Raw genomic sequence first — 25,311 nt, 5'->3', positions numbered from 1 at the left:
TGAGCCGAGATTGCGCCATTGCACTCCAGCCTGGGCAACAAGAGCAAAACTCTGTCTCACACACAAAAAAGAGAGATGGGATCTCACTTTGCTGCCCAGGCTGGTCTCAAACTACTGGGCTCAAGCAATCCTCCTGCCTCAGCCTCCCAGTACAGGTGTGAGCCACTGTCCCCAGCCAGGATGTAAATTTCAGTGTCAGAAGTCCTGAGGGCCTCTTGCCTAGCTTCTGCATTTTAGAGATGGAGAGTCTGAGGCCCAGCCCCAGGGTCTGTTTGAACTGAGTTCGAACCCTTATCTCAGAGGCCCTGGTGGCTATGTGAACCCTGTCCCTCTCTGCGCACCCACCACAGGGAGGCTGTGCTGCCCAAGCTTCACCTGGATGAGGACTACCCGTGCTCACTCGTGGGCAACTGGAACACGTGGTATGGGGAGCAGGACCAGGCAGGTAAGGCGCTCACCTCCCTAGTGCCATTGCCACCGCCCAGCCCTGGCCTCCAGCACCTTTCACACCTGGCCGTTCTCCACTGCCTCTCCACAACAGCACCTGGTGGGGCTCTTACTAAAACCTCATAACCTCACTCCCCTGCTCAAATACCTGTCCTGGCTCCCCTGTGCCCTCAAGGTGACCCGTGAAGCCTGTGAGTCCTTCCCGGCCCCGCCCCCAGCCTCATGGCACCAAATCCTCCATGCCTCACTGTGCTGTCCCACCCAGGACTCAGTTCCTCAGATTGACAGTTTCACTCTTTAGTTCCAGACTACTGCTCATTCTCTTTCTCCTGCCTTAAGCATTATTTCTTGTTTGCCTGCTTTACCTGGATCACTGTCTTTTATTCTTTTTTTTTCTGAGACTGAGTTTCCCTCTTGTTGCCCCAGGCTGGAGTGCAGTGGTGCAATCTCGGCTCACTGCAACCTCCGCCTCCCCACTTTAAGCAATTCTCTTGTTTCAGCCTCCTGAGTAGCTGGGATTACAGGCATGTGCCACCACACCCAGCTAATTTTGTATTTTTAGTAGAGATGGCGTTTCACCATGTTGGTCAGGCCGGTCTTGAACTCCTGACCTCAGGTGATCCACCTGCCTCAGCCTCCCAAAGTGCTGGGATTACAGGCGTGAGCCACTGCACCCGGCCTTTTTTTTTCTTTTTTTTTTGAGACAGGGTCTCGCTCTGTCACCCAGGCTGGCAGGTAGTGGCACAGTCTTGGCTGACTGCAACCTCCACCTCCTGGGTTGAAGAGATTCTCCTGCCTTAGCTTCCCGAGTAGCTGGGATTACTGGCCTGTGCCACCATGCCTGGCTAATTTTGTATTTTTAGTAGGGATGGGGTTTCACATGTTGGTCAGGCTGGTCTCGAACTTCTGACCTCAGGTGATCCACCCACCTCAGCCTCCCAAAAGTGCTGGGATTACAGGCGTGAGCCATCGCACCCAGGCTTTTTTTTTTTTTTCTTTTTCTTTTTTTTTTTTCTTTTTCTTTTTTTTTTTTTTTTTCTTTTTTTTTTTTTAAGACAGGGTCTCGCTCTGTCACCCAGGCTGGCAGGTAGTGGCACAGTCTTGGCTGACTGCAACCTCCACCTCCTGGGTTGAAGAGATTCTCCTGCCTCAACTTCCCGAGTAGCTAGGATTACTGGCCTGTGCCACCACACCTGGCTAATTTTGTATTTTTAGTAGAGATGGGGTTTCACATGTTGGTCAGGCTGGTCTCGAACTTCTGACCTCAGGTGATCCACCCGCCTCAGCCTCCCAAAGTGCTGGGATTACAGGCGTGAGCCACCACTCCTGGCCTTTTTTTTTTTGAGACAGGGTCTTGCTCTGTCACACAGGCTGGAGTGCAGTGGCATAATCTTGGCTCACTCAAGTCTCAATTTCCCAGGCTCAAGCAATACTCCCACCTCAGCTTCCTCAGCAGCTGGGACTATAGGTGCGCTCCAGCATGCTTGGCTAATTTTTGTGTTTTTTGGTAGAGACGGGGTTTCTCCATGTTGCCCAGGCTGGTGTCGAATTCCTGAACTCAAATGATCCTGCCTCCTCGGCCTCCCAAAGTGCTAGGATTGCAAACATGAGCCACCATGCCTGGCCTTTCATTTTTATTCATTTTAAAATTTTCATTTATTTATTTATTTTTGAAACCAGGTCTTGTTGCCCAGTGGGGAGTGCAGTGGTGTGATCACAGCTCACACAGCCTTAACCTCCTGAGCTCAAGCAATCCTCCTACCTCAGCCTCCTGAGTAGCTGGGACCACAGGTGCATGCCACAATGCCCAACTAATTTATTTTAAATTTTTTGTAGAGAAGAGATCTCCCTATGTTACCCAGGCTGGTCTCAAACTCCCGGGCTCAAGCGATCTTTCCACCTTGGCCTCCCAAAGTGCTGGGAGTACAGGCATGAGCCACAGTGCCTGGACTATTCACTTTTTTATTTTGGCATAGATGTCACCTCCTCCTGGAAGGCTGCCGAGATTTCCTCCACCTGGGCTGGGTCAGGCACCTTCCCTAGCTCTCTAGGCCTCAGTAATTACCTCCTCATGCCCTGATCATGTACCCCTATAGCTGCCTGTTTAGTTGTCTGTCTCCATATATGGGTGAATACCCAATATGCAGCACATATTTGTGGAATAAATAGGAGTTCTTCTTGTCTGAGCTGCTGTCTTACAGTCCCAGGGGCACCCGTAGCATGCCCCATCCCAGCCTAATAGACACATCAAAGTTGGCACCAGCGATAAGAACCCACACATGAATTTGGCTGACTCACAGCATCTCACTCAAAGGGACCTCAAATTCAGACCCACACTGTCCAAAATGATAGCCACTAACCACATGTAGTTTATTTATTTATTTATTTATTTATTTATTTATTTATTTATTTGAGATGGAGCCTCGCTCTGTACTGTCGCCCAGGCTGGGGTACAGTGGTGCAATCTTGGCTCACTGCAGCCTCTGCCTCCTGGGTTCAAGTGATTCTCCTGCCTCAGCTTCCTGAGTAGCTGAGGTTACAGGCGTGTGCCACTGCACTCAGCTAATTTTTGTATTTTTAGTAGAGACGGAGGTTTCACCATGTTGGTCAGGCTGGTCTCGAACTCCTGACCTCATGATCCTCCTGCCTCAGCCTCTCAAAGTGTTGGGATTATAGGCATCAGCCACTGTGCCTGGCATATTTATTTATTTTTTTGAGACAGCGTCTCACTCTGGTTGCCCAGGCTGGACTGCAGTGGTGCGATCACAGCTCACTGCACCGCGATCACAGCTCACTGCACCCTTGACCTCCCGGGTTCAGATGATTCTCTCACCTCAGCCTCCCGAGTAGCTGGAACTACAGGTGTGTGCTACCACAGTCAGCTAATTTTTTGTATTTTTAGTAGAGACAGGGTTTTGCTATGTTGCCCAGGCTGGTCTTGAACTCCTGGACTCAAGCAATCCATCAGCCTTAGCCTCCTGGACTACTGAGATTACAGGTGTGAGCCACTGCGCCCTGTCCTCACATGTAGCTATTGAAATTTATATTAGTTAAAATTACATAAAATTTAAAGTTCAAGCTGTGTGCCAAGGTGCTCACCTGTAGTCCTAGCTACTTGGGAGGCTGAGTTGGGAGGATTGCTTGAGCCCAGGAGTTCGAGGCCGTGATTCAATACCATCACACCTATGAATAGCCACTGCACTCCAGCCTGGGAAACACAGTGAGACCCTGCCTCTAAAAAAAAATTCAGGACTGAGTATGGTGGTTTATGCTTATAATCCCAGCAGATTAGGAGGCTGAGGTGGGAGGAACACTTGAGGCCAGGAGTTTGAAACCAGCCTGGGCAACATAGCGAGACTTTGCTTCTATAAAAAAAATACATATTAAAAAAAAAGATTTAAAAAAAGAAAAAATTCAGTTTCTTAGTCATACTAGCTACATTTCAAATGCTCACTCATACACACATAGAGCTCATGCGGAAAGTACTTTTGGACAGTACTGGTTTAGACTGTCTGCATAGCACAGCCATAACAGATGGTCCTCTAAACTTCCCTTGAACACTCCCAGCCATGAAGAGCTCACTTGTAAGCCAACCTATTTCATCCTTTGACAGCCCTGATAATCGTGTATCTTTGAAAATAATCTGTGACCTGCAGATAGATAGGTGTATCTCCTTAATCAATTATTTGGTTTCCGTAACAGACATTAACATATTATTTATGTTTTATTTTTATTATTTCCATTTAGAAACAGGATCTCGCTATATTGCCCAGGCCGGACTTGAACTTCTGGGCTCGGGCAATCCTCCTGAGTAGCTGGGACTACAGGCGTGTGCCATCGTGCCTGGCTAGACACTGATATGTGGCTAAGGGAATAAGAGAAAAGCAAATTGCCTTCAGTTTCAGCCACTACAGCTTTCCCATTTTAAGCTTGACTTGATCAGCTTCAGCAGTATTCCTTGAATTCTCTTAAGCATTTGCTAGTTGTGAAATGAACTTTGAGGGATGGGATCCTGACTTTTTCTTTTTTTTATTTTTTGAGACCGAGTCTCACTCTGTTGCCCAGGCTGGAGTGCAGTGGCGTGATCTTAGCTCACTGCAACCTCCGCCTCCCGGATTCAAGCAAGTTCTCGTGCCTCAGCCTCTCGAGTAGCTGGGACTACAGGCATGAACCACCATGCTGGCTAATTTTTGTATTTTTAGTAGAGATGGGGTTTCACCATTTTGGCCAGGCTAGTCTCGAACTCCTGACCACAGTTGATCCACCTGCCTTGGCCTCCCAAAGTGCTGGGATTACAGGCATGAGCCACTGCCCCGGCCTTTTTTTTATTATTATTGTTTATTTTTCTGTTTGGGACAGGGTCTCGCTCTGTCACCCAGTTTGGAGTGCAGTGGCATGATCATAGCTCACTGCAACCTTGAACTCCTAGGCTCAGGCAATCCTCTCACCTCAACTTCTCAAGTAGTTGGGACCACAGACATGCACCATCATGCCTGGGCTAGTTGTTTTGTTTTTTTGTTTGTTTTGTAGAGAGGAGGTCTTGCTGTGTTGCCCAGGCTGATCTCAAACTCCTGAGTTCAAGTGCTCCTCTCCTGCCTCAACCTCCCAGAGTGTTGGGATTACAGGCCTGAGTCACTGCGCCTGGCTGATCCTGACTTTTTAAAGCATACCCTACATTTTTTGTATCTTGAAGTTCAGTCCCTCACATAGAGTCAGCTGAATCATGTTGAGCTGTACCCTGGGAGTAGGGTTCAGGAATCTACATTTTAATAAACTTGTAAGAACCATTGATCCATCTCCTGTAGGGAGCACCATAATTGTTAGACAATTCCTTCTTCTTGGCTGGGCGCGGTGGCTCATGCCTGTATCCCAGCACTTTGGGAGGCTGAGGCAGGTGCATCACCTGAGGTCAGGAGTTCAAGACCAGCCTGGCTAACATGGTGAAACCCCGTCTCTACTAAAAATACAAAAATTAGCTGGGTGTGGTGGCACGCGCCTGTAATCCCATCTACTTGGGAGGCACAGGCAGGACAGTCTCTTAAACCCAGGAGGTGGAGGTTGCAGTGAGCTGAGATCGCGCCACCGCACTCCAGCCTGGGTGACAGAGAAAATTAAAGAAAATTCCTTCCTCTTGCCAATGATGCTGTCCTTGTAACTTTTCTCCATTAATTCGTTTTCCACAGGTCATTCCTGGTTTTGGTAGATATCCATCCATACAGTACTTTTGCCATTTCCTTTGGGAAAGAGGCCTTTAAACCATAGGGTCAGGCCATTTTGCAGATGGGAAAATCAAGGCACAGATGGAGTCAAAAAACAGGTGAAGGTCAGGCTGGGGATGGGGATGGGAAGTTACAGAGTCTGAAGTTCTAGACTGCTGGCAGCCAGCCACCCTTAGCTCTAGCTTGCCTGTGTGGTCCCCTGGGGACCTTCCTCCGCTGATGGGCCCAGCCATGCTCCCAGGATGGCAAAACTGTTTCCTTTCTTCTACTCCACAATTAATTAGGTTTCTTTGTTACTGGGAATTAGATTAGTTTCCTGGGGCGGCCAGCATACCACAAACTGGGTGGCTTAAAATAACAGAGGTTTATCCTGTCACAGTTCTGGAGGCCGGAAGTCACAAATCAAGGTGTTGACAGGGCTGTTCTTCCTCCTAAGGCCTTAGGGGAGAACCCTTCCTTGCCTCTTCCAGTTTCCAAGGATTGCTGGAAACTCTTAGTGTTCCTTGGCTTGTAGACTTGTCATTCTAATCTCTGCCTCCCTCGTCACATGCTGTTCTCTCTGTGTGTCTCTGTCTTCACATAGTGTTCTCCTGTGTCTAGATCTCCCACTTCTGATAAGGACACCAGTCACTGGACTCAGGGCTCACCCAGTATAATCTCATCTTAGGTCGATTATACCTACAGAGACCTATTTCCAAATAAGGTCACATTCTGAGGTTCTGGGTGGGCATAAATTTTGAGGGGAGATTGTTCAACTCAGTGCAGATAATATGATTTTTATTTATTTTTATTTTTATTTATTTATTTTTTTGAGACAGAGTCTTGCTCTTTTGCCCAGGCTGGAGTGCAGTGGTGTGATCTCGGCTCACCACAACCTTTGCATCCCAGGTTCAAGCGATTCTCTTGCCTCAGCCTCCTGAGTAGCTAGGATTACAGATGTGCGTCACCATGCCCAGCTAATTTTTGTTTTAGTAGAGACGGGTTTCGCCATGTTGGTGAGGCTGGTCTCGAATTTCTGACCTCAGGTGATCCACTCGCCTCGGCCTCCCAAAGTTGATTATTTATTTATTTATTTGAGATGGAATCTCACTCTGCCACCCAGGCTGGAGTACACTGGTGCAATCTTGACTCACTGTAACCTCTACCTCCTGGGTTTAAGCGATTCTCCTGCCTCAGCCTCTGGAGTAGCTGGGATTAGAGGCATGTGCCACCACACCCAGCTAATTTTTTTTTTTTTGAGACGGAGTCTTGCTCTGTCGTCCAGGCTGGAGTGCAGTGGCGTGATCTCAGCTCACTGCAAGCTCTGCCTCCCGGGTTCATGCCATTCTCCTGTCTCAGCCTCTCAAGTAGCTGGGACTATAGGTGCCCACCACCACGCCTGGCTAATTTTTTGAATTTTTAGTAGAGACGGGGTTTCACTGTGTTAGCCAGGATGGTCTCGATCTCCTGACCTCGTGATCCGCCTTCCTCAGCCTCCCAAAGTGCTGGCATTACAGGCGTGAGCCACCGTGCCCGGCCCAGGATTTTTATAAATTCTAACAGTACAAAGAGTTTTCCATGCAAAGTAAGCTTCCCTCCTGCCCGAGGCCGCATAGGCCTCCATTCTGTGTCCCAGGGGCATCTACTATCAATCTCTTTTTTTTTTGAGATGGAGTTTTGTTCTTGTTGCCCAGGCTGGAGTGCAATGGCATGATCTTGGCTCACCGCCACCTCTGCCTCCCAGGTTCAAGTGATTCTTCTGCCTCAGCCTCCCAAGTAGCTGGGATTATAGGCATGTGCTACCACACCTGGCTAATTTTGTATTTTTAGTAGAGACGGGGTTTTTCTGTGTTGGTTAGGCTGGTCTCGAACTCCCGACCTTAGGTGATCCACCCGCCTCAGCCTCCCAAAATGCTGGGATTACAAGCATGAGCCACCTCGCCTGGTCTACTGTCAATCTCTTAAGTCGCCATTAAGAGGTGATGCATAAATCAGCATCTCTGGATGTCCTTGCCACCTCAACACATGAGGTAGCCTACCACACATGCTCTTCTGTTCCTTGGTTCCTTTTTTCAATTCACTGTCTTGGAATGTTCCACATCAGCCCATCAGTTCTCCCCTGTCCTTTTGTTCAGCTGCCCCTCCAAGGCCTGGTGGTCTTCCTTATGCATGCCCCTGCTTCCAGGGTACAGGACACATCTGATCTTCTTGCTGCTATTTAAGGAAGGTGGGGTGGGAGCATTATTCCCATTTTCAAGATGACAACATTGAGGCCTAGAGCAGTCCAAGGCTGCTAGGCAGAGCTGGAACTCAAATCCAGGTCTCCTAGACTTGTGTCTGGGGTCATCCCCTCCCCAGCATTGTCTTCCACCAAGGCAGAGGGAACTCAGTCTTGCTGCTACAGGGAACCAGGCCACCTGCCTCCCCCGTCCCCACCACATATACACTTAGCCAGCCTTGGGGAGGTCATCTGCTGGGGGTCCCAGCAGCCCACTGACTTATACTTCTCACCCCCAACAGTGCACCTGTGGCGATTCTCAGGTGGCTACCCAGCCCTCATGGACTGCATGAACAAGCTCAAAAACAATAAGGTATGTTAGTGTCCACTCAGCACACCTCTCTGGATGTGGGAGGCAGCCCAGCCCTGCGCTGGGGACTCCTCTGCTACCCCTTGAGGCACACTGTCAGGATGGAGCGCACTTCCTGGTAGCCATGCCTTTACTGCCATGCCCACAGGAGTACCTGGAGTTCCGAAGGGAGCGGAGCCAGATGCTGCTGTCCAGGAGAAACCAGTTGCTCCTTGAGTTCAGCTTCTGGAATGAGCCACAGCCCAGAATGGGTCCCAACATCTACGAGCTGAGGACATACAAGCTCAAGGTTCCTCCCTCCGACGGACCCCCTCCTGCCCCCCAATTTCCCTGCTGCAATGCTGCTTTGCAGCTGCCCCAACACCTAGACTGGGGCTTCTGGCTTCTCCCTCCCTATGGGCTCAGAGCAGAGTTGTGTACACGTGTGTGCAAACATGCATACCAGCTGTGTGTCAGGGCCTGCAAATGAGGCCAAATGGCCGCTGGAGCTTGGGAGGTGGGGAGACAGGGCAGTTTCCCTTCCTTGCCCGGCTGTGATGTTATGAATCTGAGGTGGGGGCTCATTCCCATCATCCCTTTGGTTCTCTTTCAGCCAGGAACCATGATCGAGTGGGGGAACAACTGGTAAGTGGCAGCACCAGGACTGGGGTTGGGGGGGCATACCCTGCTCACCTGCCCCACCAAGGCCCCTGGTGGGCCACCTTTTCCAGGGCCATATCACAGGGAAGTCAGTACCCTCTGCCCCTCACGGATCTGGGAGAAGGATCCAACCAGGAGGTGAGGATCTCCTAGAAGGTTGTGACCCCTCCGTTGGTAGAACACCCCGCCATCAGTCCTTTCTCTCAGCATCCCGGAGAATCGTGGGTTCCACCTAGGCCCCTCCTGTGAGGTGTGGCCAAGGAATCAGCCTCAGTACCCTCTGCACCAGCCCTGGCTTCTGCCCCATATTATTCTGCCTTCTCCAGGGCTCGGGCCATCAAGTACCGGCAGGAGAACCAGGAGGCAGTGGGCGGCTTCTTCTCACAGATAGGAGAGCTCTACGTGGTGCACCATCTCTGGGGTAGGTTGAGGACCTTCCAGGAGCCTTTTGTTCTCTTTCTCTGTCATCACTCTCTGTAGCCAATGGGGTTGTATTAGTGTCCTCATAGAACTTAATGTTCTAGCAGGAGACACTATCTTAGATGTAAAGTCACAAAAAGATCAATTTCAGATTATTACAAATAATATTTATAGAAAATAGGCAAGGAGTCTGGGCACGGTGGCTCAAGCGTGTAATCACAACACTTTGGGAGGCCGAGGCGGGCGGATCGCAAGGTCAAGAGATCGAGACCGTCCTGGCCAATATAGTGAAACCCCATCGCTACTAAAAATACAAAAATTAGCTGGGCGTGGTGGCGCATGCCTGTAGTCCCAGACACTCGGGAGGCTGAGGCAGGAGAATCACTTGAACCCGGGAGGTGGAGGTTGCAGTGAGCTGAGATCACGCCATTGCACTCCAGCCTGGCAACAGAGCGAGACTCCGTCTCAAAAAAACAGAAAAAAAAAAAAAAAAAGGCAGGGAGAGATGATGGTGAAAAACATAGGGGATCTACATTGGTCTAGGTAGACAAATAATGCCTCTCTGAGGGAGTAAAATGTAAGCTGAGGGGTAAAATGTAACCTGAGAGCTAAAGGATGAGAAGGAGCCAGCTGTGAATGGCTAGGCAAAAGCATTCCAAGTAGACAGAGCAGCACGTGCAAAGGCCCTGTGGTGGAGAAAGGCCTTAGGGGTTTTGAGGTGTGGCAAGGAGGCCAGTGTGGAGTGAGTAGGGAAGAATGTGGGGAGATGGAACAGGAGAGGGGGAATGAGTTGGGATTTATTGTAAATGCAATGAGAGACTATTTGTTTCAAACAGCAGTGACATGACCTGATTTTTGTTCTAGTATGATTTCTCTGGCTGCTGTCTGCTTTGTTAAGAGTGCTTGGTAGGGGAGCAAGAGAGAAAGCAGGGCTTCAGGAGGCCATTACTCTAGTTCAGGCAGGAGGGGATGGGGCAGTGGGATGCTGAGAAGTCCACAGATTTGTTAGTCTAGAGGTGGAACCAACAGGACTTGTGGATGAATTGTCTGTGTGGGGCAAGAGAAGGAGAAGGGCATTCCAGAAGAGCTCCCAGGCTCGTGCTTAAGCTGCTGTGTGTCGTTTATTGAGTCTGGGAGGTCTAGGGAAGGAGCAAGTCAGTGGGGTCAGGAGCGTAATCTTGGCCCTTGGAATTGTTACTTTTTTTTTTTTTTTTTTTGAGACAGAGTCTCGCTTTGTCACCTAGGCTGGAGTGCAGTGGTGTGATCTCAGTTCACTGCAACCTCCGCCTCCCGAGTTCAAGTGATTCTCGTGCCTCATGCTCCTGAGTAGCTGGGATTACAGGCGTTCAGTACCATGCCCGACTAATTTTTGTATTTTTAGTACAGACAGAGTTTCCCTATGTTGGCCAGACTGGCTTCGAACTCCTGGCCTCAAGCAGTCCACCAGCCTCGGCCTCCCAAAGTGCTGGGATTATAGGCATGAGCCACCGCACCCAGTCGGAAGTGTTACATTAAAAATGTTGACACACCAAAGTAGAGATGTCAAGTAGGCAGTAGATGGATATAGGAGTCTGGAGCCCTTGGGAGTGTTTGCAACTAGAAATATAAATGTAGGCAATATTAACATATGTACTGATTGGATGTATTATTAAAGCAGACGGTGTTTGCTAACAGTCCGAGGGAGGCATCTAGGGAGGAGGAGACAGCAGTGCAGGGTTTGGGGGACAGTGGGAAGAGGGCCCTGTGCTGGGTAAGGGTTCTGATCCTCTGTGCCTGAGGAATGAGCCTGTGCCTTTCTCACAGCCTATAAAGACCTGCAGTCTCGGGAAGAGACTCGAAATGCTGCCTGGAGGAAGAGAGGCTGGGATGAAAATGTCTACTATACAGGTGAGTGAAGCCTTTGGAGGTCTGCTGAGAACCCTGTCTGAGGATGGAATCCTCTCTGCAAGGAGATCTAGTCTTTCTTGATTACCTCCAGTGATGGGGAACTCACTTTTAAGACAATGAGTTAGTGGGTTTCTATCCCAGTGGCACACTCCATAGGATACCAGCAGGCCTAGGTGAGGACTCTAGGGGATGATAACATAGCCAGGGCCACGCCTCTGCCTAGGAGATGTGGATTAGCGAACGCCCATTGTGACCTTGGGCACCGTTCTTTACCTCGCTGAGGGTGTTCCCTCATCTGTAAGATAGTGATGGTGATAGTGCTTTTGTCAGAGGGCTGTAACGGAAGATTCTACAAACTATTTTATTATTTTATATTTTATTTTATTTTATTTATTTTTGAGACAGAGTCTCACTCTGTCACCCAGGCTGGAGTGCAGTGGCATGATCTGGGCTCACTGCAGCCTCCGCCTCCCAGGTTCAAGCCATTCTCCTGCCTCAGCCTCCCGAGTAGCTGGGATTACAGGTGTGTGCCACCATGTCCAGCTAATTTTGTATTTTTAGTAGAGACGGGGTTTTATCATGTTGGCCAAGCTGGTCTCGAACTCCTGACCTCAGTTAATCCGCCTGCCTCGGCCTCCCAAAATGCTGTGATTACAGGCATGAGCCACCACACCCGGCCCACAAACTCATTTATGAAAAGTGCTTTCTCCAGTGTCTGTCACAAAGGAAGCATGCAGGAAATGTTTTTGAATAAGGTTTTTGTTTTTGTAGAGATGCAGTCTTACTATGTCACCCAGGCTGGTCTCAAACTCCTGGGCTCAAGCAGTCCTCCCACCTCAGCCTTCCAAAGTGCTGGGATCATAGGCATGAGCTACTGTGCCCAGCCTTGAACAAGTTTTCTGCTCAAGGTGTTTGCCACTTTGCTAGAAACCCTGAAACCACCTAGAGTCAGTGGGTGTTAATTAAGCCCTCACTGTGTGCTGGGAACTGTGGTAGGTAGGTGGTTGAGGGGCACGTAAATGAACAAGAGCCTGTCCTTGCCATCGAGAAGCTTACAGTGATCACTTACCAAGTGGTATGAGGGAGAATGTGTCTGCTGAAGGAGTTAGCAGGAGCCTTGCTATTCAGTGTGGTCCCAGCTGGGTATGGTGGCTCACAACTGAAATCCTAGTACTTTGGGAGGCCAAGGCAAGAGGATCACTTGAGGTCAGTAGTTTAAGACCAGCCTGGGCAACATAGGGAGACCCCATCTCTACAAAACATTTTTTAAAAATTAGCAGGATGTGGTGGTTCCCACTTGTAGTCCCAGCTACTTGGAAGGCTGAGGTGGGAGGATCACTTGATCCGAGGAGTCTGAGGCTGCAGGGAGCCATGATTGTGCCATTGCACTCCAGCCTGGGCAACAGTGAGACCTTATCTCAAAAATAAAAAATAAAAATAATAAAAAACAGGACAAGCACAGTGGCTTACACCTGTAATCCCAGCACTACATGAGGTCGAGGTGTGTGGATCAATTGAGGCCAGGAGTTGGAGACCAGTCTGGGCAACATGGTGAAACCTCGTCTCTGCTAAAAATACAAAATTTAGCCAGGCGTGGTAACTCAAGACTGTAATCCCAGCTACTTAGGAGGCTGAGGCACAAGAATCACTTGAACCCAGGAGGCGGAGGTTGCATTGAGGCGAGAACCTGCCACTGCACTCCAGCCTGGAAGACGGAGTGAGACCCTGTCTCAAAAAAACAAAAAACAAAACAAAAAAAATCAAGGGTGGTCCCAGCTGACAGTATTGGCATCCCCTGGGAGCTTGTTAAGAATGACAAATCTCGGCTGGGCGCAGTGGCTCACGCCTGTCATCCCAGCACTTTGGGAGGCTGAGGCGGGCAGATCACCTGAGGTTAGGAGTTCAAGACCAGCCTGACCAACATGGAGAAACCCCATCTCTACTAAAAATACAAAATTAGCCAGGCATGGTGGCACATGCCTGTAATCCCAGCTACTCAGGAGGCTGAGGCAGGAGAATCGCTTGAACCCGGAAGGCGGAGGTTGCAGTGAGCCGAGATAGTGCCTTTGCACTCCAGCCTGGGCAACAAGAGTGAAATTCCATCTCAAACAAACAAAGAAACAAACAAGAATAACAAATTGCAGGCTTCCTGCAACCTACCAAATCAGAATCTGCACATTAACAAGAACTGCCAAGTGATTTGTATGCACATTAAAGTTTGAAAAGCTCTGAACTGGAGGAAAGAGTCTATAACCTCCTGGATGACCTTGAGCTGACCTCTAGGCTGCACCCTCTCCATCTGTAAAACGAGGCGGTTGGTCTAAATCAGTGTTTTTCTTTCTTTTTTTTTTTTTTTTTTTTTTGAGATGGGGTTTCGCCCTTATTGCCCAGGCTGGAGTGCAATGGCCCGTTCTCGGCTCACGGCAACCTCTGACTCCCGGGTTCAAGCGATTCTCCTGCCCCAGCCTCCCGAGTAGCTGGGTTTACAGGCATGCGCCACTACGCCCAGCTAATTTGTATTTTTAGTAGAGACGGGGTTTCTCCATGTTGGTCCGGCTGGTCTCAAACTCCTGACCTCAGGTGATCTGCCTGTCTCGGCCTCCCTAAGTGCTGGGATTATAGGCGTGAGCCACCATGCCTGGCTAACAGATAACTATTAAAATTTAAGAAAATGTTATTCTCATCACCACCAAAGTCCTGTCTTATCCCATAATTTGAGGGATCTGGTGCTCTTCATGGGCCCTTCCAGGAGGGCCTGTCACAGCATCTGGGGCTTCCTCCTGCCCACTCAAAGGCCAGCATGTGTGGGTGGGGCCAGGGGAGGTTGTTGGCTTGCTTGAGCCCCCGTGTGACCTCTGCCTTCTCTCTCCACAGTCCCCCTGGTGCGACACATGGAGTCTAGGATCATGATCCCCTTGAAGATCTCGCCTCTGCAGTGATGCTGCCTACACCTCCACCTCCTTCCCCTTCTCCCTCAGGCAACCCCGACAGACAGTGGCACTCCTGGTCCTGCTGTCTTGGTTTTGTCTTGGCTCTGGGAGGACTCTGAGGGGCAGTGCTCAGTTCAGACAAGGGGGAACTGAAGGCTGACAAGTTCTGAGGATTACAGCTCTGTCCAGGCCCTTTCCACTTTCCCTGCCTGCCTCCTTCCCCCTGCTAGAAGTAGTTTCTGATTTCCCTGAATGAACGATAGTGATCTTTTAGGCCTTCTTATATCTTCTAAAATTCCTCATCTCAAGGCCACCAGTCCCCAGTTATCACCCTTGGAAATCCTCTGTTTAGCTTAGTTGCACAAAAGGTAGTATGTCCAGTGGCTAGAGGTGGGGTGGGAAGAGAGGAGGCCAGGCCAGGCCCTCAGGAATTCCCTGGTCTCCACTGGGCCACCCACTTTCTGGACAGTCTGAGCCAAGTCCCTCCTGCTGGAGAAAAGCCTGGAACTGCCAAAACAAAAACACAAACAAACAAACCTTGTCACCAAGGTCAGGAGGAGGTCCAGACATTCCACCCAGAGGGGCTGGGGAAAGGGATGGGAGCCAGGAAGCATTTAGGGGCAGGAGACAGACACGTAACAGGAACTCACAAGGTAGAACTTAGAATTCAGAACTTGGGTTTCAACTGTAGAATCTGGAATCTGGAATACAGAATTGGGAAACAGAACAGAGATGACAAAAGACCACTTGAAGAGAAGTTCCTAATACTAGACAGATGGAGAGTGGCTTGGCTGTTTCCCCCTACATATTGGGGTTGAAAACTTAAATGTGTAGTTCCAGTCCTTCTATGCAGAGTCTCTCCTGCCCTCCCTCCTTCCTGCAGGCACATATGCAAGCTAGGGCCTGTTCCCTCACCCTGTATTCTGTCTCCCCTAATTGACATTCTATCAGCCCATTCTGCAGGGCCACCTGGTGTGTGGAGGTGGGGGTCAGTGACTCTGGGGTTCTCCTAAGTGACCCCCATACCTCATAAATGAACCCTTGGGTAGCTTGATTCTGACTCCCATCCAGGAAAACTTGTGCTGGAGTTGCTGATGGAACCAATTAAATATTTACTATAAATCACAGTGTCTTTTCTTCATCTGCAAGGAACTTTAGCAGGTGCCTGAGGCAGGGCACAGTAGAGCTGGTGGGCTTAGTCTCACATGGCAGATCTACCCTCCTGGAGGGTACTGTGTTCTTGAGCTATTCTCAACAGTCAGCACTGGCTGGGCGTGGTGGCTCACGCCTGTAATCCCAGTACTTTGGAAGTCCGAGGTGGGCAGACTTGAGTGAGGTCAGGAGTTCAAGACCAGCCTGGGCAACATGGTGAAACCCTGTCTCCACTAAAAATACAAAAATTAGCTGGGCATGATGGTGCATGCCTGTAATCCCAGCTACTTGGGCTGAGGCAGGAGAATCGTTTAAACCCTGGAGTCGGAGTTTGCAGTGAGCGGGGATTGCGCCACTGCACTTCAGCCTGGGTGACAGAGCAAAACTCTGTCTCAAAATAAAAATAAAAATAAAAAAGAGCCAGTATTTTCCTCCTTGCTCCTGGGAAGGAGAAGGAACCGGCCCCGTACAACCAGGGATTCAGGACACGTGTTACTAGCTCCAGATAAGTACGATTTACACGAAAAAATCCTGGGCCCTGTTTGTACAGTTCATGCCAGGGGTAGGAAATACCTGAAGCTTTCAAATACTGCATTAGAAGCTTTCAAATACTGCGTTAGAGTTGTGACTCTCTGTCCTGGGCAAGTCAGGCCTAAAATGGAGAAACTGGTGATGCACTTCTCAAAAAGCCAAGTGTAAAATGAGGTTAATGCCCTCCCTGACTTGTTGCCTTCACTGGTGTGGCATATTATGGTGAAAATAATAATTAAGAAGTAAGATTATGCAGGCAAATCCTCTAGTGCCCAAATCTTCCCGACCGCGCTACCAGGTACTTTCGTGTTATCTTGGACATAACACAACATTAATCCAACTACTCGGTGGAGCGCCCACTAGCTGCTGGACACTAGCTTAGGCCCTGGGCACAGCGAACGAGAAACGTGTGTCTTTGTCTTTACAGTCTCACCACGCCCCCACCTCCCTCGGGGGCCTCCGCGCTCAGCTTCCGGCCTCCACGCCTCGCTTCCGGTCTGCCGCCCCTTCCTTACTTCCGCTTCTCTATGGTGCGCGGGCCACCTTTGCTCCGCCTCCGGAAGTGGCTTGCTCCCGGTTCCAGGCTCGGGGAGCTGCGAGGTGAGGAGGGGACAAGGGCAGTGGGGCTGGGAGATGGGGAGGGGCTGGGCGCCCCGGGACTGAGGTGCTGATCGCCCAAAGGGCGCCCCTGGGCTGGGGTCTGACCCGGCTTCTCCTCCCTCACTACCCGCGGTCCCCGGCCTCTCGGCGCTGCGCTGTTACCTCATCCGAAAAGTGTTCGCTGCAGCATCCTCAGGCTTCACGTTGGAGCCTCTTGATCGTGATAATGTAGCCTCATGGGGGTGGGGGTGGGGGTGGGAGTGGGGGTGATGGTAACAGCTCACATATGTTGTGCTCTTCTGTGTGCCAGGCACTCTACTGTGTTGCCAAAGTCAGGATTTCCCACACTTAAGCCTTTCAGGTCCGGTCTTTGTAGTCTTTGCCAGATCAACTTACCACCTGTACTACCGTTTACTAAAAATTTTTAATCCAGTCCAAATTTTTTTTTTTGCAACGGGGTCTCTGTTGTCAAGACTGAGTATAGTGGCGCGATCATAGCTCACTGCAGCCTGGAACTTCTGGGCTCAAGCCATCCTCCCACCCCAGCCTTCAGAGTAGCTTGGGACCACAGGTGTGCGCCACCATACTAGGCTAATTTTAGAATTTTTTCTAAAGATGGGGTCTCGCTCTGTTGCCCACTCTGGCCTTGAACAGCCTGGGCTCAAGCGATTCTCTCGCCTCTGCTTGCCTTGGTTTCCCAAAGTGTTGGGATTACAGGTGTGAGCCATGGTGCTGGGCCCAGTCACTTTTGTTGTTGTTGTTGTTTTGTTGTTGTGGTTGTTGAGACTGAATCTCGCTCTGTCGCCCAGGCTGGAGTGAAGTGGCCACGATCTCGGCGCATTGCAACCTCTGCCTCCCGGGTTCAAGTGATTCTCCTACCTCAGCCTCCTGAGTAGCTGAGATTATAGGCACCCGCCTCCACGCCCGGCTAATTTTTGTATTTTTGGTAGAGACGGGGTTTCACCATGTTGGCCAGGCTGGTCTCAAACTCCCGACCTCAGGTGATCCACCCGCCTCAGCCTCCCAAAATGCTGGGATTACAGGCGTGAGTCACCGTGCCCAGCCAAGTCACTTTTTAAACTCAGATTTACTTTGAGAGAAAACTTGAAATCTCTCCACCAGAAATGGAAAGCTGCTTTCACTTGTTTTATGTAGAAGGTAAAAATTCATATAGTTAATATAATGAAAATAGATCATTGTTAACAAATTCTGGCTAGATTTTGTTGTTTAAGGCTATGGGATAGAGTTCTTTTGTTACAAAGGAACATTGGCATTCATAGATGTTAAAGACAAACTAGGGAACTGAGATGTTCTCCTTGAAGCAATCAGAAGTTTCAAAAAAAAAAAAAGAATTGAAAAGGGATTAACTTTTTCCTTAGGTGTTCAGCATTATTTAAGATCACCTGTGCATCATCTGAAGCCACAATCCCAGGTCATCTTCATCACCTTCCCCAGTGGAATGCCTCCTGTGTTAAAGCCCACAACAACCCCTGTGGTAGGGACGGTTATTCTCATTTGATTTGTGAGGAATCAGACCCAGAGAAAAGTGAAGTGACTCGTCCGGGGACTCATAGCCATGAAAGAGTAGAACGGAGATTCCAGTTCAGGGCTCTCTGACTTTTACCATGACAGACTATTGGCTCCCTCAAGTCGGGGAGGTGGAAGCTTCAGTGAGTGATGATTGTGCCACTGCATTCCAGCTTGGGTGACAGAGCAAGAGGGATTAGGGTAAAGGGGACAGTGCTGCCCACCTCAGGAGGCTGTGGTGAGGCAACAACGGAGGATGCTTTGTGACCGTAGAGCCCCATGAAATGTAGGTTCTATACTTTAAATTCTAGGATCAACCTGGGAGTCAATGGCATCACTAGATGAGAGGCTGGCAGGACTAGGAGGCATAAAAGTGTAGTTAAGAGCACCAGTATGGCATTGATTGGATAGATGCAGATTTTAGCATGCTAGTCATGTGACGCGCAATTACTTGCAAGTAATTCCCCTTGCGAGCCTCAGTTATGTCATCTGTAAAATGGTGGTAGTTCTTAGCTGAAAAGTTTGTTATGAGGAGCAAATGAGAACATAACCATAAAGTAGTTAGATCAAGGCCCAGCACACAGTGATCACAGTAGTATTGGGAGTGTGTTTAAATGCCAGACCGAGGAGTTTGGATACTAATTTATGGAGTACTCTGCCAGGCTCAGGGGGAAGAGGGTAGAGCTCACAATCTAGGTGGGAAGACAGGTAAACGATTCATAGAGATAAATTCCCTAATAGTGTACCCAAAGTAGCCAAAAGAGGGCTTTGGGGAGACTTGACAGGCTTCCTAGAGCAGATGAGCATTGCTTAGTCTTGAAGGATACAGGGAGGAAAAGGAAGATCTTTGCAAGCAGGGGAAAGGACGTGGACTGTTTGGGGAACTGGGATTGCAGGGTGCAGTTGCAGCTAGGAGCAGAGGTTGGGGACAGTGGGAAGGTCAGTAGGAAAAGGAATGCAAGAAATGAAGTTGGGAAGGTGGGTTGGGGACAAACCATCAAGGGTCTTTATGACAGGTCAGGGAATATGGATATTCAGTGCATTATGAAGAGCCAGCAAAGGTTTTGTAACAGGAGAGGCATTAATTAGGTTGGTCTTTTTTAAGAAAGAGAATTTAGACAGTATTGTTGGGCAAGACTGTTAGAGTAGTCCTGGACAGGAATGTGGAGGGCCTGGCCTAGGGTGTTGAGATGGAGACACACATGGTACCTGGGTAGCTGGGTGAACACTTGAATGCAGGTCTCCTCTATGGAGAGTGTGGAGCAGGATGTGGGTGGAGGCAGGGAAGGGAGAGGTTGAAGCAGATGATTCCGAGGTCAGTGGGGGTGGGTGGTGATGCCTTTTTAAAAGAGGAGGTGGAGTTTGTTTTGGACAGGCTGAGGGATGCTTCCCTGTTGTATTACAGAGGGTTAAATTGAGGCTTTGAGGGGTTAAATGACTTTCCTTCAGTTACCAAGTCTGTAAGTGGCCACAACTGCTAGTTCGACTTCAGTGTTATGACTCCAGAAGAATCTCAAAAGCTTTCTCTTCTTAACAGGTCTCTGCCGTTTCCTCCTGACATCAAGGAACAACTATGTCATCAGAATCGGGCAAAAAACGGAAGCCCAAAGTGATCCGAAGCGATGGAGCCCCAGCTGAAGGAAAGCGGAATCGATCTGACACCGAGCAGGTGAGATCAGTCAGGGTTGCCATGCTGCTGAGAAATTACATCTCATGGCCAGGCACCTGGCTGTGTGTTTGCAGCAGCTCGGGGTCACATCTACCAGGTACAACTTTTTGGTGGCTTCCACTTGACCAGGTGACTGGGATTCCTGTTTCTTCACTAAAGCTGAGTGTCCACATCTGGTTTAGCTGCAGCATCTCCAAAACCAACAAGCCTGTATTAGACATGATTAGTACCTGCCCAGAGAATGTATTCCAGTATGATATGTGTCTCCAGTTTTCCTGATGGTCAGAAGAAGGCAGTCCATCTGCAGCATGGCACTGGAGCTTCATGAATCCCTCGGTGTGCTGCTGAGACAATACCAGAACCGTGTGCCCACAGAACCTCTTTTGTGGCCTGAGAGCTCATGTGGTCATCAGGTTCTTTTCTTCTTTTTGTCTGTTTCTCTGTCCTTGAATCTGTCAACTTCATTTGTGACTTAGCTATTTAAAAAAATTTTTTTTTGAGACAGGGTCTCACTCTGTCACTCATGCCGGAGTACAGTGGCATGATTTCGGCTCACTGCAGACTCCATCTCCTGGGCTCAAGTGATCCTCCCACCTCAGTCTCCCAAGTAGCTGGGACCACAGCTGCATGCCACCATGCCCAGCTAATTTTGTATTTTTTGTAGATATGGGGTTTTGCCACATTACCCGGGTTGGTCTCAAACTTCTGAGCTTAAGTGATCTACCTGCCTTGGCCTCCCAAGGTATTGGGATTATAGGTGTGAGCCACCCTGCACCCAGCTGGAATTCCTCTCTATAGTAGACTATCATGCAGCCATTTTGATTGAGATCTGTATTTACTGGGATGGTCATATGGTTTGGCCGTGTCCCCACCCAAATCTCAACTTGAATTGTATCTCCCAGAATTGCCATGTGTTGTGGGAGGGACCTACGAGGAGGTAATTGAATCACGGGGGCCGGTCTTTGCCATGCTGTTCTTATTATAGTGAATAAGCCTCATGAGATCTGATGTACTCATCAGGGGTTTCTGCTTTTGCTTCCTCCTCATTTTTCTTTTGCTGCTGCCATGTAAAAAGTGCCTTTCACCTCCTGCCATGTTTCCGAGGCCTCACCAGCCATGTGGAACTGTTAAGTCCAGTTAAACCTCTTTTTGTTCCCAATTTCAGGTATGTCTTTATCAGCAGCATGAAAACGAACTAATATAGTAAATTCATACCAGTAGAGTGGGGGGTTGCTGAAAAGATACCTGAAAATGTGGAAGCAACTTTGGCACTGGGTAACAGGCAGAGGTTGGAACAGTTTGGAGGGCTCAGAAGAAGACAGGAAAATGTGGGAAAGTTTGGAACCTCCTAGAGACTTGTTGAATGGCTTTGACAAAAATGCTGATAATGGGCCGGACATGGCGGCTCACGCCTGTAATCCCAGCACTTTGGGAGTCTGAGGCAGGTGGATCACGAGGTCAGGAGTTCAAGACCAGCCTGGCTAAGATGGTGAAACCCTGTCTCTACTAAACATATGAAGAAATTAGCCAGGCGTGGTGGCAGACGCCTGTAATCCCAGCTACTCGGGAGGCTGAGGCAGAGAATTGCTTGAACCCAGGAGGCAGAGGTTGCAGTGAGCCGAGATCATGCCACTGCACTCCAGCCTGGGTGACAGAGTGAGACTCCATCTCAAAAAAAAAAAAAAAGTTGATAATGATATAAACAATAAGGTCCAGCCTGAGGTGGTCTCAGATGGAGATGAGGAACTTATTGGAAACCGCAGCAAAGGTGACTCTTGTGTTTTAGCAAAGGGACTGAAGACATTTGCCCCTGCCTTAGAGATTTGTGGAACTTTGAACTTGAGAGGGAGGATTTAGGGTATCTGGCGGAAGAAATTTCTAAGTAGCAAACCATTCAAAAGGTGGCGGGGCCATGCACAGTGGCTCACGCCTATAATCCCAGCACTTTGGGAGGCCGAGGTGGGCGAACCACTTGAGGTCAGGAGTTTGAGACCAGCCTGGCCAACATGGTGAAACCCCGTCTCTACTAAAAATACAATAAAAATTAGCCAGGCATGGTGGTGGGCCCCTGTAATCCCAGCTACTTGGGAGGCTGAGGCGGGAGAATCGCTTGAACCCGGGAGGCAGAGGTTGCAGTGAGCTGAGATTGCGCCATTGCACTCCAGCCTGAGCAACAAGAGCAAGACCTTGTCTCAAAAAAAAAAAGAAGTGACTTGGGTACTGTTAAAAGCATTCCATTTTGAAAGGAAAACAGAGCATAAAAGTTTGGAAAATTTGTAGCCTGATGACACAGTAGAAAAGAAAAACCCGGCTGGGCACAGTGGCTCATGCCTGTAATCCCAGCACTTTGGGAGGCCGAGGTGGGTGGATCACTTGGGGTCAGGAGTTCGAGACCAGCCTGGGCAACATGGTGAAACCCCATCTCTACTAAAAATACAGAAATTAGCTGGGCCTGGTGGCAGGTGCCTGTAATCCCAGCTACCCACGAGCCTGAGGCGGGAGAATTGCCTGAACCTGGGAGGCAGAGGGTGCAGTGAACTGAGATCATGTCACTGCACTCCAGCCTGGGTGACAAGACCGAGACTCTGTCTCAAAAAATAAAAATAAAAAAAGGAAAGAAAAGAAAAACCCATTTTTTGAGGAGAAATTCAAATTGGTTGCAGAAATTTGCATAAGTAGCAGGGAGCCTAATGTTAATCCCCAACACCATGGGGAAAGTGTCTCCAGGCTATGTCAGAGACCTCATGGCAGCCCCTCCCCTCACAGGCCCGGAGGCCCAGGAGGAAAAAGTTGTTTTTTGGGCCAGACCCAGGGTCCCTGTGCTGTATGCAGCCTAGGGGCTTGGTGCCCTGTGTCCCAGCCAGTCCAGGCGTGGCTGAAAGGGGCCAATGTAGAGCTTGGGCTGTGGCTTCAGAGGGTGGAAGCCCCAAGCTTTGGCAGCTTCCATGTGGTGTTGAGCCTGTGGGTGCACAGAAGTCAAGAATTGAGGTTTGGGAACTTTGCCTGGATTTCAGAAGATACATGGAAACACCTGGATGCCCAGGCAAAAGTTTGCTGCCGGCGTGCTCATGGAGAAGCTCTGCTAGGGCAGTGTGGAAGGGAAATGTGGGGTCAGAGCCCCCACACAGAGTCCCTACTGAGGCACTGCCTAGTAGAGCTGTGAGAAGAGGACCACCATCCCTTCAGGCCCTAGAATGGTAGATCCACCAATGGCTTGCACCATGCACCTGAAAAAGCCGCAGATACTTAGTGCCAGCCCATGAAAGCAGCCAGGAGGGAGGGAGACTGTACCCCGCAAAGCCACAGGGGTGGAGCTGCCCAAGACCATGAGAACTCACCTTTTGCATCAGCTTGACCTGGATGTGAGACCTGGAGTCAAAGGAGATCATTATGGAGCTTTAAAATTTGACTGCCCCACTGGATTTCGGTCTTGCATGGGCCCTGTAACCCCTTTGTTTTGGCCAATTTCTCCCATTTGGAATGGCTATATTTACCCCCATTGTACCCCCATTGTATCTAGGAAGTAACTAGCTTGCTTTTGATTTTACAGGCTCATAGGCGGAAGGGGCTTGCCTTGTCTCAGATGAGATTTTGGACTATGGACTTTTGGGTTAATGCTGAAATGAGTTAAGACTTTGGGCGACTGTTGGGAAGGCATGATTGGTTTTGAAATGTGAGGACATGAGATTCGGAGGGGCCAGGGGCAGAATGATATGGTTTGGGATTTAAATCTCAACTTGAATTGTATTTCCCAGAATTGCCACATGTTGTGGGAGGGACCCAGTGGGAGGTAATTGAATCATGGGGGCCAGTCTTTCCCGTGCTGTTCTCATGATATTGAGTAAGTCTCACGACATCTGATGGGTTTATAAGGGGTTTCTGCTTTTGCTTCCTCCTCATTTTTCTCTTGCTGCCGCCACGTAAGTAGTGCCTTTCACCTCTCGCCATGATTCTGAGGCCTCCCCAGCTATGTGGGACTGTAAGTCTAATTAAACCTCTTTTTGTTCCCCGTTTCAGGTGTGTCTTTATTGGCAGCGTGAAAACGGACTGATACAGATGGGAAGTTGCACTTAACAGCACGGACAATATGATCCCGTTTTGTTTACAAATAAAATGTTTATTTATCCACAATCTTCACTCAGTTTCGGACTGAGAGGCGAAATTATAGGCAATTTTTCCATTTTCTTTTTGATACTCCTCTGTATATTCTGAATCTTTGACACCAGGCATGCGTTACTCTGCAGTCAGAAAGCAAAAGAGGTTTCTATTTTGAAGAGAAGAAAAGCATTTGATTTAAGGACCAGATCTTTTAGAGACCCGACTGAGGCTTCATTGTTACTGTTTTTATCTAAAAGGAGATGTCAGCCAAGTGTCCCTGATCCCAACAGGGAGACTTTTACCCCATGCACACAGAGCCTTTATCCTTACCTCTACAGGAAGGTAAATACTACAGTGAGGAGGCCGAGGTGGATCTGCGGGACCCTGGCAGAGACTATGAGTTATACAAGTATACCTGCCAGGAGCTACAGAGGCTGATGGCTGAGATCCAAGACCTGAAGAGTAGGGGTGGCAAGGATGTGGTAAGGAGTGGGACCAGGTGGCCATGAACCTGGTGGGTTTGCATAGATGAGGCTGTTTTTACACCTACCAGGGCCCTTCCTGATCTTGATCTTCTGTCCCAGCCATGATCAGGTGATTGGAGCCTCAGGGCTCCCAAAACCTATTAATTTATTGGAACTTCTTATCACCACTCAGTCACCAATTACAGGAATGAAAGTACAGGATAATTAATTTTTTCCCTACTAATTTGATCATTCATCCAATTAATATTTATTAAGTGCCAGGCATTTTGCTAGGTGTTGAGAAATGCTTGATACAAAGCATTTCTCATGCTTGTATCAATGCTTGATACAAGCATTGATACATTTGCTTGATACAAAGATAGATGTGTACAAGTAAATTGTAGATACCAAAAATGAAATTATCATTAATAGTAAATGAATAAATGAGGTTTTAGGGGCAGAGAAATTAAACAATGTGACTAAAAACTCGATAGATAAGTTTTTTTAAATCCATTTTTTTCCCCAAGAATCTCAGATATTTGTGCTTATGCTGACAAGTTTTGTTACAATTATTGCATTCAATCTATTGTAGCCAAGCTTTATGGCTATAATTCTGTTATTTTCCATTTAAGTTATCCTGTAATGTTATTTATAGAGGTCAAATTTTATGGCAAGATGTTACTATTCCTGGGATCTCTGTGTAGGATCTGTAGAGACAGATTGTGCCTTTGCTGCCCTTATTCCATCTTCAATTCCTGTTACTCTAGTCCAAGCAGAAATTACTTTTTTTTGCTCGAGATTCTTAAGCATTTTCCTTATACAATCGTCCTCTTATTTTCTTCATGACTCTTCTCATGGTTCTGAGCTCCCTCCAGTGCCTTTTTTGGCCCCAGATGAGGATGGGTCAGTGGTAAGGGACTGAAGGAAGCTGAGCTAGCCCCTGTTGTCAGCGGGCTTTACTGTTTTCTTTACCCACAGGCAATCGAAATAGAAGAACGGAGGATCCAGAGCTGTGTGCATTTCATGACTCTAAAGAAGCTTAACCGATTAGCCCACATCAGGTTGAAGAAAGGAAGAGATCAGACCCACGAGGTAGTAGTTAAAAGGTTTAATTTTAACTTTCCTCCTTTCTCCTCCCCATCCCCCCCCCCTTTTTTTTTT

General features: G+C 48.8%; 2 protein-coding genes across 6 annotated transcripts in view; both read left to right on the top strand.

Annotated features, from left to right (window-relative positions):
* The window catches only part of NIPSNAP1 (nipsnap homolog 1), a 28,121-nt gene extending 12,890 nt beyond the window's left edge, over positions 1-15,231 (top strand). The window contains exons 4-10 of the mRNA XM_054470246.2: positions 351-445; positions 8,166-8,236; positions 8,382-8,522; positions 8,826-8,857; positions 9,199-9,293; positions 11,096-11,179; positions 14,054-15,231. Coding sequence (XP_054326221.1) covers positions 351-445; positions 8,166-8,236; positions 8,382-8,522; positions 8,826-8,857; positions 9,199-9,293; positions 11,096-11,179; positions 14,054-14,118 — 583 coding nt within the window. The 3' untranslated portion in view covers positions 14,119-15,231. The remainder of the gene's footprint in view (positions 1-350; positions 446-8,165; positions 8,237-8,381; positions 8,523-8,825; positions 8,858-9,198; positions 9,294-11,095; positions 11,180-14,053) is intronic.
* A 112-nt stretch (positions 15,232-15,343) lies between these two features.
* Positions 15,344-25,311, top strand: part of THOC5 (THO complex subunit 5) — a 49,529-nt gene continuing 39,561 nt past the window's right edge. For 2 of the 5 annotated variants that reach the window (XM_054470239.2, XM_054470237.2), the window contains exons 1-5: positions 15,344-16,392; positions 17,772-17,887; positions 19,457-19,588; positions 24,025-24,168; positions 25,129-25,242. In XM_054470239.2, the coding sequence (XP_054326214.2) occupies positions 19,493-19,588; positions 24,025-24,168; positions 25,129-25,242 (354 nt within the window). In that variant the 5' untranslated portion in view covers positions 15,344-16,392; positions 17,772-17,887; positions 19,457-19,492. Of the gene's footprint in view, positions 16,393-17,771; positions 17,888-18,041; positions 18,063-19,456; positions 19,589-24,024; positions 24,169-25,128; positions 25,243-25,311 lie in introns of those variants that run through there. The other 3 variants (XM_054470240.2, XM_054470238.2, XM_063663068.1) reach the window with 2 other exon arrangements.

Source organism: Pongo pygmaeus, chromosome 23 (assembly GCF_028885625.2).
Source record: "Pongo pygmaeus isolate AG05252 chromosome 23, NHGRI_mPonPyg2-v2.0_pri, whole genome shotgun sequence".
Lineage (NCBI taxonomy): Eukaryota > Metazoa > Chordata > Mammalia > Primates > Hominidae > Pongo > Pongo pygmaeus.
Note: the sequence above shows the minus strand (reverse complement) of the source record. Positions and strands in the feature narration are given on the sequence as shown.